We start from the raw sequence: 12,899 nt of genomic DNA, 5'->3' as shown, positions 1-12,899 counted from the left end.
ATTCTGGCAAACTGTTCGATGCCTCAGGAGGGGGAAGCAGTGCCCTACCAACACTGTTTACAGTAGAGATGGGCACCTGTTGACCTCAACTGGGGATATTGTCGGGCGGTGGAAGGAATACTTCGAGGATTTTCTCAATCCCACCAACTTGTGTTCCGTTGAGGAAGCAGTGGCTGGGGACTCGGAGGGGCACTCGTCCATCACCCGGGCTGAAGTCATCGAGGTAGTTAAAAAGCTCCTCGGTGGCAAGGCACCGGGGGTGGACGAGATCCGCCCCGAGTACCTCAAGTCTCTGGATGTTGTGGGGCTGTCTTGGCTGGCACGCCTCTGCAACATCGCATGGCGGTTGGGGACAGTACCTCTGGACTGGCAGACCGGGGTGGTGGTCCCTCTTTTCAAGAAGGGGGACCGGAGAGTGTGTTCCAACTATAGGGGGATCACACTTCTCAGCCTCCCTGGGAAAGTCTATGCCAGGGTACTGGAGAGGAGAATTCGGCCGATAGTGGAACCTCGGATTCAGGAGGAACAGTGTGGTTTTCGTCCCGGTCGTGGAACACTGGACCAGCTCTATACCCTTTCCAGGGTGCTGAAGGGTTCATGGGAGTTTGCCCAACCAGTCCACATGTGTTTTGTGGACTTGGAGAAGGCATTCGACCGTGTTCCTCGCGACATCCTGTGGAGGGTGCTCCGGGAGTATGGGGTCGGCGGCTCCCTACTTAGGGCTGTTCGGTCCCTGTACGACCGGAGCAAGAGCTTGGTTCGCATTGCCGGCAGTAAGTCAGACCTGTTCCCGGTGCATGTTGGACTCCGGCAGGGCTGCCCTTTGTCACCGGTTCTGTTCATAATTTTTATGGACAGAATTTCTAGGCGCAGCCAAGGGCCGGAGAGTGTCCGGTTTGGGGACCATACGATTTCGTCGCTGCTTTTTGCGGATGATGTTGTCGTGTTGGCATCCTCAGACCAGGACCTTCAGTGTGCATTGGGACGGTTTGCAGCCGAGTGTGAATCGGCTGGGATGAGAATCAGCACCTCCAAGTCCGAGGCCATGGTTCTCAGTCGGAAAAGGGTGGATTGCCCACTTCAGGTTGGTGGAGAGTTCCTGCCTCAAGTGGAGGAGTTCAGGTATCTTGGAGTCTTGTTCACGAGTGAGGGAAGGATGGAACGTGAGATTGACAGACGGATCGGTGCAGCTTCTGCAGTAATGCAGTCGCTGTACCGGTCTGTCGTGGTGAAGAAGGAGCTGAGCTGTAAGGCAAAGCTCTCGATTTACCGGTCAATCTACGTTCCTACTCTCACCTATGGTCATGAGCTGTGGGTCATGACTGAAAGGACAAGATCCCGGATACAGGCGGCCGAAATGAGCTTTCTCCGTCGGGTGGCTGGGCGCTCCCTTAGAGATAGGGTGAGAAGCTCGGTCACTCAGGAGGAGCTCAGAGTAGAGCCGTTGCTCCTCCACATCGAGAGGAGCCAGCTGAGGTGGCTCGGGCATCTATTTCGGATGCCTCCTGGACAGTGTTGGGGCTAGTTACTCAAAAAAGTAATATATTACATATTACATATTACTCTCAAAAATAGTAATGCCTTACTTTACTTTATTACTCCCTGGAGAAAGTAACTAGTTATATTACTAGTTATATTACTAGTTACATCTTTTTTTCTTAATTACTCTATAATTGCCTGAGATGCATCAGATGGAGGGAGAACATACAAAGGAGGAGTGTTCTTTAGGGTCTTTATCAGTGGCGGCTCCTGCCAATTCTCTCAGGGGGGACAAATGTTTGCTCTATTAATGAGGATAGGTCACCCATTCAATTAAAAAATTAACGGGTAGTTAAAGATGTAAAGGGAACCGAACTACTATAGTATTAATTAAAAATAAACTGACATTAGGAATCAATCTCTTGCACTCCTTATTTTTCTATATCCGTGTTAACACTATTCAGCAGCATATGAAGACTAACACCAGGATGTGGTTTTTCCAAAAAATACTTTTTACTTTTCGATTTCAGTTTAATAAGAAATAATTGAAGTCACATAAATCACTGTTTACACAACTCACTTATATTACTGCTCGTCAGTACACCTGTTCTCTAATCAGCGGTTAATTCCATCAGGTGCGTGATTTCACATAGAGCAGCTGTTACTACACAGAGCCGTTATTAACTGAGAAGATGCGCAAATCCACGTTCATTTTCAGCGTTTATTGGCACGGTTGTATGAACATATGGTTCACGCACCTGATGGAATAAACCGCTTTAGAGAACCGGCTTTACTGAGATGCGCATTAACGAGCGGCCGATCGTGATCGGAGCACTCCTACAAAATAATTACTGAATCTCCACCCGTCGAAACTAGCTTTCTGTTGCTGGGAACCTTCCTCTGAAAAAGAGCTTGCCGTTGTTGACGCTTCCATTTTTCCCCATCTGTCTGAGCGTGCCGCTCTGCTGCCGGCTGTCGACCAATCAGTGATGGTAAATGATACCTCGTGCCAAACCCAGACCAATCACTGTTCCATTCACGCCCTCCTTCCCTTCCCTTCTGTTCTCTGTGTTGTGTGCCTTGTGTGTGATGAAGGTGCTACTGGCAAATGTAACGCAAGTAACTAGCTTGGGAAAACTGTAATAATATTACCATTTTCAGACGAGTAATGCCTTACACTACTAGTTACTGAAAAAAGTAATATTATTACAGTAACGCGTTACTTTGTAACGCGTTACACCCAACACTGCTCCTGGACGCCTTCCCAGGGAGGTGTTCCAGGCACGTCTCACCGGGAGGAGGCCCCGGGGAAGACCTAGGACACGCTGGAGGGACTATGTCTCCCGGCTGGCCTGGGAACGCCTCGGGGTCCCCCCGGAAGAGCTGGAAGAAGTGGCTAGGGAGAGGGAAGTCTGGGCGTCTCTGCTTAGACTGTTGCCCCCGCGACCCGGCCCCGGATAAGCGGAAGATGATGGATGGATGGATATTTTTTTATTAATAACAGACATTCATTTTCATAACACTGTGAAAAAATATAACCAAGAGGCAATAAAGGCACAAAAATGTGTATCTAGAGACAGAGGTGTGATGCTTGTGGAAATGCAGAATCACCAAATGAGATCTGATTCTGTATAATTCATGATTGTGTCTACAGAGCCTTCAGATGCAAGCACTATAACAGCTCCAGCTTGACCTGTGACCTCTGAGATGACCTCTGACCTCTGCCAATATGAGTGATTCACTACAGGAATCACAGTGAGCAGCTTCCTTGTTAGAGTTCGATATTCACAGAAGACAATGCAGTTTTTGAAACAGTACGTAAAACAGTAGCCATTTTTCCACTTTAAATGTGTTAAACATTGTCACATGAGCTCATCAAACTGTTATCAAGGTGTCTTTAACTGATAAGGACAAGATAAGAATTTTTATTTACAGTTTTACCATGAACTGTTACATGTTTAGTTGTACTTATCCACAAACGTATCCACTTGTCTCTCTATTAGTCAAACTGATTAATTTCACAGAATAAAGAGTCAAACAGTGAAATGTAGAGGGTTAAACTCATCATCACAAATTCATCTGAAATAAAATCATCTAAATAAATGGGTCATTCTTAATAATCACTGAGGTCAAATCATCAGTCGAGAGCAACAGCTGAAGTCCATCAGTGTCTGTTTCTGGAAAGCTCTGGGTCAGATGTATTTGTGATGCTCGAGGAATCCTGCTACACAAGCTTTCTCCTGCACACACACTGAAGCTCAGCAGGGTTGAGTCTGGTCTGTATCTGGATGTAAGACCTTCAGAGAAGACCAGGTTTCTGCTGGAAGAGATGTTAGAGAGGACAGCAGGTGGAGCTCATCCTGTGGTCCGAGTGGATCCTAACGGGTCAGTACGGTGTTAATAAACTGTACTGTAAAAAGGCACATCTGTAGTTAATAGAAACCCTGCAGCCCTGGTCTAAAATAGTCCCTACATCACATTGCTCAACTTCCCCAATTGTCCACACACACAATCATAGCATGTAGTAAGTTAGTTTGACATCACATGTGATGCACATTTTCTATTTCTTACAACTTGTGCCTTTCATATGATTACTATGATTCCTTGGATTAGTCATTATAAAGTATTAAAAACTGCAATCAGTTATATTGTGAACACGAGAGCACATCTATCAGTGAGGTTTCAGTGATCATTAAACCAACTTACACCTGTTCACTGCTGCAGTGTTTGCATAGAGCGTGTGTTTTACATGAGCGACACACACTTCAGTGCTCTGCATGTGTTTATAACTCTGACAAACATCAAACATGATCAACAACTGTTTCTCACTAGAACTGAACCTACAACCAACAAAAATGACTTTCATCACCATATTGATCTGGACTCTGACTGTATTATGTAGAGGTTTGTGTCTGGAAAGATATATTTGATATTTTTAATGTAGTGAAGATATATGTTTGTAAAAGAGTTTGTGATTTCTGATCTTTCTCATTTGACAGAATCTATTGGGCAGGTGACAGTGACTCAAACTCCCTCAGTGCTGCTCGCTCAAACTGGACAATCAGTCACTGTGACCTGTACATTTAACAGAGATCCAGACTGCTGTCACAATGGATACCATTTTCTTAACTGGTATCTAAAGAAACATGGAGAAGCTCCTAAACTCCTGATTTATGCAACAAACACTCTCCAGTCAGGAACTCCATCTAGATTCAGTGGCAGTGGATCATCTGGGAGAGATTTCACTCTGACCATCAGTGGAATCCAGACTGAAGATGCTGGACATTATTACTGTCTGAGTGTACACTGTCCTAGTAGCTGTGTGTTCACACAGTGATTGTGAGTGATACAAAAACCTGTGTCAGTCAGAGTCACAGTGACTGAACTGATGCTGCAGCTGATCAAACACTATCACTCACTACTGACACACAGACACCAAACACAGAACTACACATGAGCTCACAACTGAGTTAGGACTCGCATCAGCTCTATTAGACTCAGATCTGTCCTGGGACAGACGGGTTTGACTCAATTATACTCAGAATCAGAGGAGGAAAAAATGTTAAATCAAACAAAAACAATATTTCTCCATTCCAGTGTTGTATTTAAAATTTGTATTTTTTATTAATTAATTTATTTTTGAATAGAATAGATTATGTATCCCTCATTGTCGATTACCAGCAACATAAAGCTGTTCTTGAGCAGTTTCTCAAGTAGTTTATTCATCTCAAGCTGCAAATATCCAGTGACTACTAAATTGTCCCCAGAAATAATTTTGATCAAACAAATGAAGCGGACAAAACACCGTTTCTGCCAATCTCATGTTAATCTTGTATTGCATCCTTCATACCGCCGAAGAGTCTTTAGTTTGATCAGATTTATAAAAGACAGAAACAGCTGTAGCTCTTCTCCTGGAGGCGTGCTGTGAGCGGAGCTAAATAGTCACGAGCGTGTGAAGCTTTAGCGAAGCCATCATCTGCAAGCTATGACACAGACATGAATAAAACAGAAACAAAAATCTTATTGGCTTACATTTATAAAGATCTGCCAAATTCGTTGGGTTACAAGATTTCGAATATACACAGATTTTACTTTGTGAGATTTTTAGGTGTTGACATAAAACAGAGATAAGTTACAGTAAAATTGGTGTTTTAACAATGTTCACTTGACACATTAAAACAACAGAAGACCAGGAAAAAAAAAAACTGTAAAACAGTTCAAGAATCATTTGTGCTGAAGAGTCTCAATGTGAGTGAGTGTCCACCAGTGTAGATACAATCCAACAGAAGAGTAATCCATAAACTTCAAGCTGTGTCTGGAAAGATGGGTCCACAATCCAGGAAAGTTGAATTCTGTGACTGCTAATGTAGTTAATGAGCATGTTCAAAAAGTGTTTGTTGTTGTTGATGATCTTCTTCTTCTTCTTCCTCTTCCTCTATTTTTTGGAGGGAGGTAACAATCTATTAATGTTCATATCCACCACCTGCTGCACTGGAGATTGAACCAGAGATTTGTATAAAAAAAAAAGAGAAAAACTTAAATACATTAATCAATCAATCAATCCATTAATTAATTAATTCATTCATTCATTTATTCTCATTAATCCAGTTTCTTTCATTTAGAGGACTTATAACTCTATTACAGATCAAGCCATAAATAATCGATCCAGAATTGGATCCTGATGACATTGGTAAGCTGAATGAAGCATGTTGATGCTCTCGCTCCGGTTGATGTGTGCACGTTCTTCTGGAGAAGTGTCCATAAAAGCAATCCACAATTTATGATGTCATCGCCAAATAAAACTTTCAGAAACTTATATGAACCCTGAAGGTGTCACGCTGTCTGGTCTCTGTTTCCCTGGGTGTCCACTAGTGGGCTCACTTCCCCTTAGGCACTTCACTGTAGGCACTAGGATTCCTCCAGTCTGGTCCTGTCTTCACAGTAATTGCACTCCTGTTAATTGCACCAGGTGCATTCACTTAATTGTCATTAGCCTCCCTATATTTACCAGTCCTTTCCTGTTGTCTGTATGGAGTCCTTCTGTGACGATCGTGTTCCAGTAAGACACAGGAGAGGGAGAGATCCAAATGCAGGTATGATTTTAATGGGATAATCCAAATCAAAGTCAAACAAGCCAGGGTCAAAACCAAAGAAAAATGTAAAATAAAACAAACAGGAAAGGGACAGTAGGGAACAGGAAGACAAGGAATCTCGGAGGATGAGAAGACTGGGATCACGAAAGGAAAGGACTCCATACAGACAACAGGAAAGGACTGGTAAATATAGGGAGGTTAATGACAATTAAGTGAATGCACCTGGTGCAATTAACAGGAGTGCAATTACTGTGATGAAGGGACAAGGCTAGTGAGAATTGAGTGCCTACGGTGAAGTGCCTAAGGGGAAGTGAGCCTACTAGTGGACACCCAGGGAAACAGAGACTAGACAGCATGACAGAAGGACTTTTTTGACACAGAAATACTCTGTCATACATCCAACTCGCTTTGAGACTTTAGTTATGTATCGCAAGAAAATCCAACTCGTTAGTAGTGTAAACTATAGTCAGAATGCATGAAATAGCATTAGACCTCCCCTTTTAATAGATATTCATCACTATTTACTTAATCATTTAATCTTTACACATTTGGGCCATCAGAGTCTTTCTTCATGTAGTTAGAATTGGTTATAAATTTTAAGTTCACACTTATTGACAAATCATGTTTTGTGCATGAAAATGTTTACATGTGAGTCAGTCAGTGTCTCAATCAGCTCCTTAGTTCACTAGTCAGTGCACTACTCAGGGATCATATAACACTCATGCTAAAAACATTCCCACAATGCACCATAAAGCCAGTGTGCATCGCTGCTGTCTATATCCTCAAACCAACTGAGCTGAAATACATGTTTAATTCATATACAAAAACAGATTAATAAAACGGTTTAATGTTAATACAGTAATTCATCCATAATCATAGTCAAATCCTGTAATAAACAGAGAGATGATAAAACACCAGACAAAATTATTCTACAAAATGATTAAAAAGATAAATTATAAAAAATGATACAAATATTAAATAGTGTGATGAGCAGATACATTGATGGACAGAATGAGATGAACGAGGAATCTTCATTTAGAAGCTCATTTAAATACAGCATCAGTTCATTTGCATATTGATCAGATGCTTCAGTGCTCTGAGAGTGTTTATAGTGCTGTGAGTTTAACACTTCATCACTGACACACACAACAATCTTCATCAACATGACCTTCATCATCATCTTCATCTGGACTCTCACAGCGTTTGCTCAAGGTTTGTGGAGCACAAGTTTGATATCAATTAATTTCTTCAAGTATATTGTCAAAGTTTTGAGTTGATTTTCTTCTTGTTGTGTGTTTCAGAGTGTAGAGGACAGATCAGCGTCACTCAGAGTCCCTCAACGACAGCAGCTCAACCAGGAGAAACAGTCAAGATCAGCTGTAGAACCAGCACAGATGTGGCTGAACGTAGTGCACCACGTTACTATTTAAGCTGGTACTTACAGAAACCTGGAGAAGCTCCTAAACTCCTGATTTATCGAACATCAGACCGTTACACTGGAACTCAATCTAGATTCAGTGGAACGAGTTCATCTGCGACTGATTTCACTCTGACCATCAGTGGAGTCCAGACTGAAGATGCTGGACATTATTACTGTCTGAGTCGACACTATATCAGTAGTAGCTGGGTGTTCACACAGTGATAAAGGCTGGTACAAAAACCTGTGTCAGTCAGAGTCACAGTGACTGAACTGATGCTGCAGCTGATCAAACACTATCACTCACTACTGACACACAGAGACCAAACACAGAACTACACATGAGCTCACAACTGAGTTAGGACTCACATCAGCTCTATTAGACTCAGATCTGTCCTGTGACAGACAGGTTTGACTCAGTTATGCTCTGATTTTGTGATAAATTGATATCAAATCAATCCAAAAACACACAAATGTTTCTCTGTTACAGTTTGATAGTTTTATGTTTTTAGGTTATACTTACAATCATACTAATAAACTGCCTTATGAAACTACGACTCAAACTTCATAACTGTCTCATCAGTGCATGAGCAGAAGTGAAAGTGTTTCAGTCCAGAGCGTTGAACCGATCAAACAGTGAAACTGTGAGTTTGAGCTGAAATCAGATTTGCATTGACAGCTTTAGTGATTCTGATGGTCTCAGAATAGAGCTGCTCCGTCTCCAGAGACCATGTTCAAACCCCAAGAGCTTCAGTTCACATTTACTGCTAAACACAGCTGTTCTCAACTATTACAATCCATCAACAGCAGCTGAAACTTTAGTGAAGGAAGGACACACTGATCAATGATGCAGTCGAACACAAATGGAAGGCGTTCAGAAGCTTTATTGAATGAACAGCAATGGCAGCACATTGAAAGACTGCTTGAGTATTGAGCTGTAAATCAGGAGACTGCTGTGAATCCTGCTGCTCTTCACTGGAGAAACATCAGCACTCGGAGCTCTTGAGGAACGAGGTCTCGTGATCAGCTCCGTCATGTGTTACTCTGCAGACGAAGCGCTCGCCGGCTTCCCAGCGTGCTTTGCTGAGGCTCAGGACGCTGCTGCGGCTGTAGCGTCCGTCCCGCTCGCTCTCTGCGCTGGTCTGAACCCCCTCGGTGACCTCTGACCCGTCCAGCGTCCAGCTCACCTGCGCCCCCTGTGGAGAGTAAGAGCTGAGCAGACAGAGCAGTGCGGCTGAGTCTCCAGAGATCTGCAGAGAAGAGGGAGGCAGCAGAGACACGGAGGGCTTCACTGCGGGACCAGCTGCAACACACACACACACACACACACATGCACACACACACACACACACACACAGAGAAGCAGAAGTGAAAAACTGATCAGTGGAGTTTAATTTTATAAGACACATATGAAACAATCCTCAGAATTTTGAAAAAAAACATAATTCAAGAAAATGTATGTTTATATTATGATGTCGCTATATGACTTAGAAAAAAAGATCAACATTTCATTATTAATGATACTTTTGAAATATTCACACTATTCAGACTCACAATCATGAATATCAGCAAACTTGAGAGTTAAAATAGTTTAAATGATTAATTTTCTAAATGCTCTTCAAGTTCCTTGTTGTCTGATGACAAACACTTTATTGTTAAATGTGCCAAGATTTTAGACAAAATCATATCAAGAAATAATTAAATAGATTTTAAAGTTCTGCTATCAATACATGTAAATGCATGTAATTAATCATATAAATAAAAAATAACATTTAAAAAAGTTTTTTTGAATTCAAAAAAGTAAATAAGGATGAAATAAATGCAAAAAATACACTAATAAGATTTATTTCAGAAATAGTAAGTTACAGAACATGTGAACTTTTAACTTTTAATCCCAATCTAATAAAAACACTGCCCACATGAAAAATAATCAGTATATTGTGATTTTGTCAAAAGGTATGGAAAACATATTAATTGCAATATTAATTTTACTTTAAAAATATTATTCTTATAAGACACTAACAATTAATAGTAATTTTCAGTGTAATTGTAAATGTATGTTATGATGTTGTTGTTTTTAAATGATCAGCAGCAGATGCAAACTTGATTCTGAACATGTTCATTAACTACATTTCTCTTTGTCTGGTGACGACGTCTACACAATTACATTTAGTATTATCAGACTTTGTCATGCATCTAAAAACATCCTAATTGTTATATTTACCATTAATTGTAGTCAAAATTATATATATCAAGAATTAATTGACTATATATCATGTCATCTAAAGATACAATATTTTTGTACTGATAATGAGTTAAATTATTTATATAAAATGATAAATGAGATTTTAAAAAAATACGAAAAAAATATACAACTTAAGTAAATGATGAAATAAATTAAATATTGCAATTATTAAAGAAACTTTACAAAAACATTTTTTATAATAAAAGGACTAATTTTAAAATGTTTTTGCAGAAATAATCTAAAAATGAATTAAAATGAATGAATCAAATATGATATATTTTAATGACAGAATTGAAGAGACTTACCGATGGTCAGTTTAGTTCCTCCACCAAAAGTCCACCACAGTGCTTCATTCTAGTGAAAGCGTCGTACAAAAACCTCCGTCACACTCAAATAAACACAAACTCCAGCAGAGAAAGAGAGAAGAGACTCACACACTGATATCAGACTCAACAGCAGCTCTTCTCAACAGCACTCAGCAATTATTATAAAAAACAGCACAAAATCTTCATCTTTAATAATTAATCCTTGTTATTACATTAAGGCTAAAATCAAATCATTTGTTTCATAATCAGTCCCAAAAATCATCATATTTACAAAACACCTGTTATTTAAAGCTTTGTGATGACCAAGATTTAGAAGGTGATTCCCTTGAATGACCTTTGACCTGTTATACAGTATCATACTAGACCTATCATGGATGACATCAAATCTGTAACACAGTTATTAAATGATCTCAGCGTGAAAAACTGACTGAAACTTAACATAAAACAGTGTTTGGAGAGAGAAGCTCGACCTGAAATAAATAATTAAATAACTTTAAGCAAATCATGAATGTTTGTTTCTGAAAATGGATAAAAGTAATTTATTAGAAGGATATGAAATAGTAAATGATGAATCTGCTGTCTCCAGGTAAATGATGTGAGTGTGTTTGCATATTGATCAGATGCTTCAGTGCTCTGAGAGTGTTTATAGTGCTGTGAGTTTAACACTTCATCACTGACACACACAACAATCTTCATCAACATGACCTTCATCATCATCTTCATCTGGACTCTCACAGCGTTTGCTCAAGGTTTGTGGAGCACAAGTTTGATATCAATTCATTTCTTCAAGTATATTGTCAAAGTTTTGAGTTGATTTTCTTCTTGTTGTGTGTTTCAGAGTGTAGAGGACAGATCAGCGTCACTCAGAGTCCCTCAACGACAGCAGCTCAACCAGGAGAAACAGTGAAGATCAGCTGTAGAACCAGCACAAATGTGTATAACAGTGGTGCTTATCTTTTAGCCTGGTACTTCCAGAAACCTGGAGAAGCTCCTAAACTCCTGATTTATTATACAAACTACCTCCAGTCAGGAACTCCATCTAGATTCAGTGGCAGTGGATCTAACAGTGATTTCACTCTGACCATCAGTGGAGTCCAGACTGAAGATGCTGGACATTATTACTGTCAGAGTTATCACAGCAGTGGTAGTGGTGTGTTCACACAGTGATTGTGAGTGGTACAAAAACCTGTGTCAGTCAGAGTCACAGTGACTGAACTGATGCTGCAGCTGATCAAAGGAGGATCTGAAACAACATTGTCACACATACTTCTGAAATAAATAATCTAAATGAATCTGTCACTCTTAATAATCATAGAGATCAGAGCATTAGTCGAGAGAAAATTTAGACACAAGTCCATCAGTGTCTCTGCAGAGTCTCTATCAGACTCACAAACACACTGACTTTAATTATTATGTTGTTTTTTAATTATCGCACATGTTGAAATTGTGTGTTTATATTATTTCCTCATATTCATACTCTCTGTAGGGAGAATAAAGATATATTGGAAACTGGACTGATTGAATCTGCACAGCTTTGAGATTTTGTGGTTTTGTTTATTAGAGACACAAGTGAGAGCTGAGTGATTTCAGTTTGTCCATTTTTTTATTTTATTTTTATTAATGACAGACATTCATTTTCATAAGACTGTGGAAAAAGTCAAATCAAGAGGCAATAAAGACACATAAATGTATCTAGAGACATAGATGTGATGGCCTTGCACAAAATCATAATTATTTTGTATGATTTATGATTGTGATTACAGAGACTTCAGATACAAGCACTATCACAGCTCCAGCTTGACCTGTGACCTCTGAGATGACCTCTGACCTCTGCCAATATGAGTGATTCACTACAGGAATCACAGTGAGCTGCTTCCTGTTGTTAGAGTTCGATATTCACAGAAGACAATGCAGTTTTTGAAACAGTACGTAAAACAGTAGCCATTTTTCCACTTTAAAGCTGTTAAACATTGTCACATGAGCTCATCACAACCCTTACCAAAAAGGAGTATACTTCAAGTTTATTTTATTAAGTATACTTAAGTAAAGTTCAAGTGTATTTTTAATATACTTTATGTAGCAAGTATACAAATATCAGTGTTCTAGTAGTATACTTGTAAGTGTACTGTTCCAATACTCCTTCAATACTCCTAGTCCTGACGGGACTAAATTGGCCCACTTTCTAGTATATAAACGTATACTTTTAAGTACACTTTAAGTATAACAGCAGCAAACTTTGAGTACACAACTAGTTTACCTCGATGTTTGTAGTTTATACTGCAATCATACTAAAAGTGAACTTATATGTACACTAAGAGTTAACTAATTAAATACTTTGT

The 12,899-nt window shown here is 39.9% G+C and overlaps 2 gene segments (V, D, J or C); both read left to right on the top strand.

The window, feature by feature from the left end:
• The first annotated feature begins 6,905 nt into the window (after nucleotides 1-6,905).
• Nucleotides 6,906-8,551, top strand: LOC113042023 (immunoglobulin kappa variable 3-11-like). The segment is given in 2 exon segments: nucleotides 6,906-7,784; nucleotides 7,874-8,551. Coding segments are annotated over 2 exon segments (390 nt in total).
• Nucleotides 8,552-11,260: 2,709 nt separating this feature from the next.
• LOC113042034 (immunoglobulin kappa variable 1-27-like) lies at nucleotides 11,261-11,900 on the top strand. The segment is given in 2 exon segments: nucleotides 11,261-11,309; nucleotides 11,399-11,900. Coding segments are annotated over 2 exon segments (378 nt in total).
• Nucleotides 11,901-12,899: the final 999 nt, after the last annotated feature.

The sequence above is a fragment of the Carassius auratus genome, chromosome 24 (assembly GCF_003368295.1).
Source record: "Carassius auratus strain Wakin chromosome 24, ASM336829v1, whole genome shotgun sequence".
Classification (NCBI taxonomy): Eukaryota; Metazoa; Chordata; class Actinopteri; order Cypriniformes; family Cyprinidae; genus Carassius; species Carassius auratus.
This window is presented reverse-complemented; position numbering and strand designations above follow the sequence as displayed.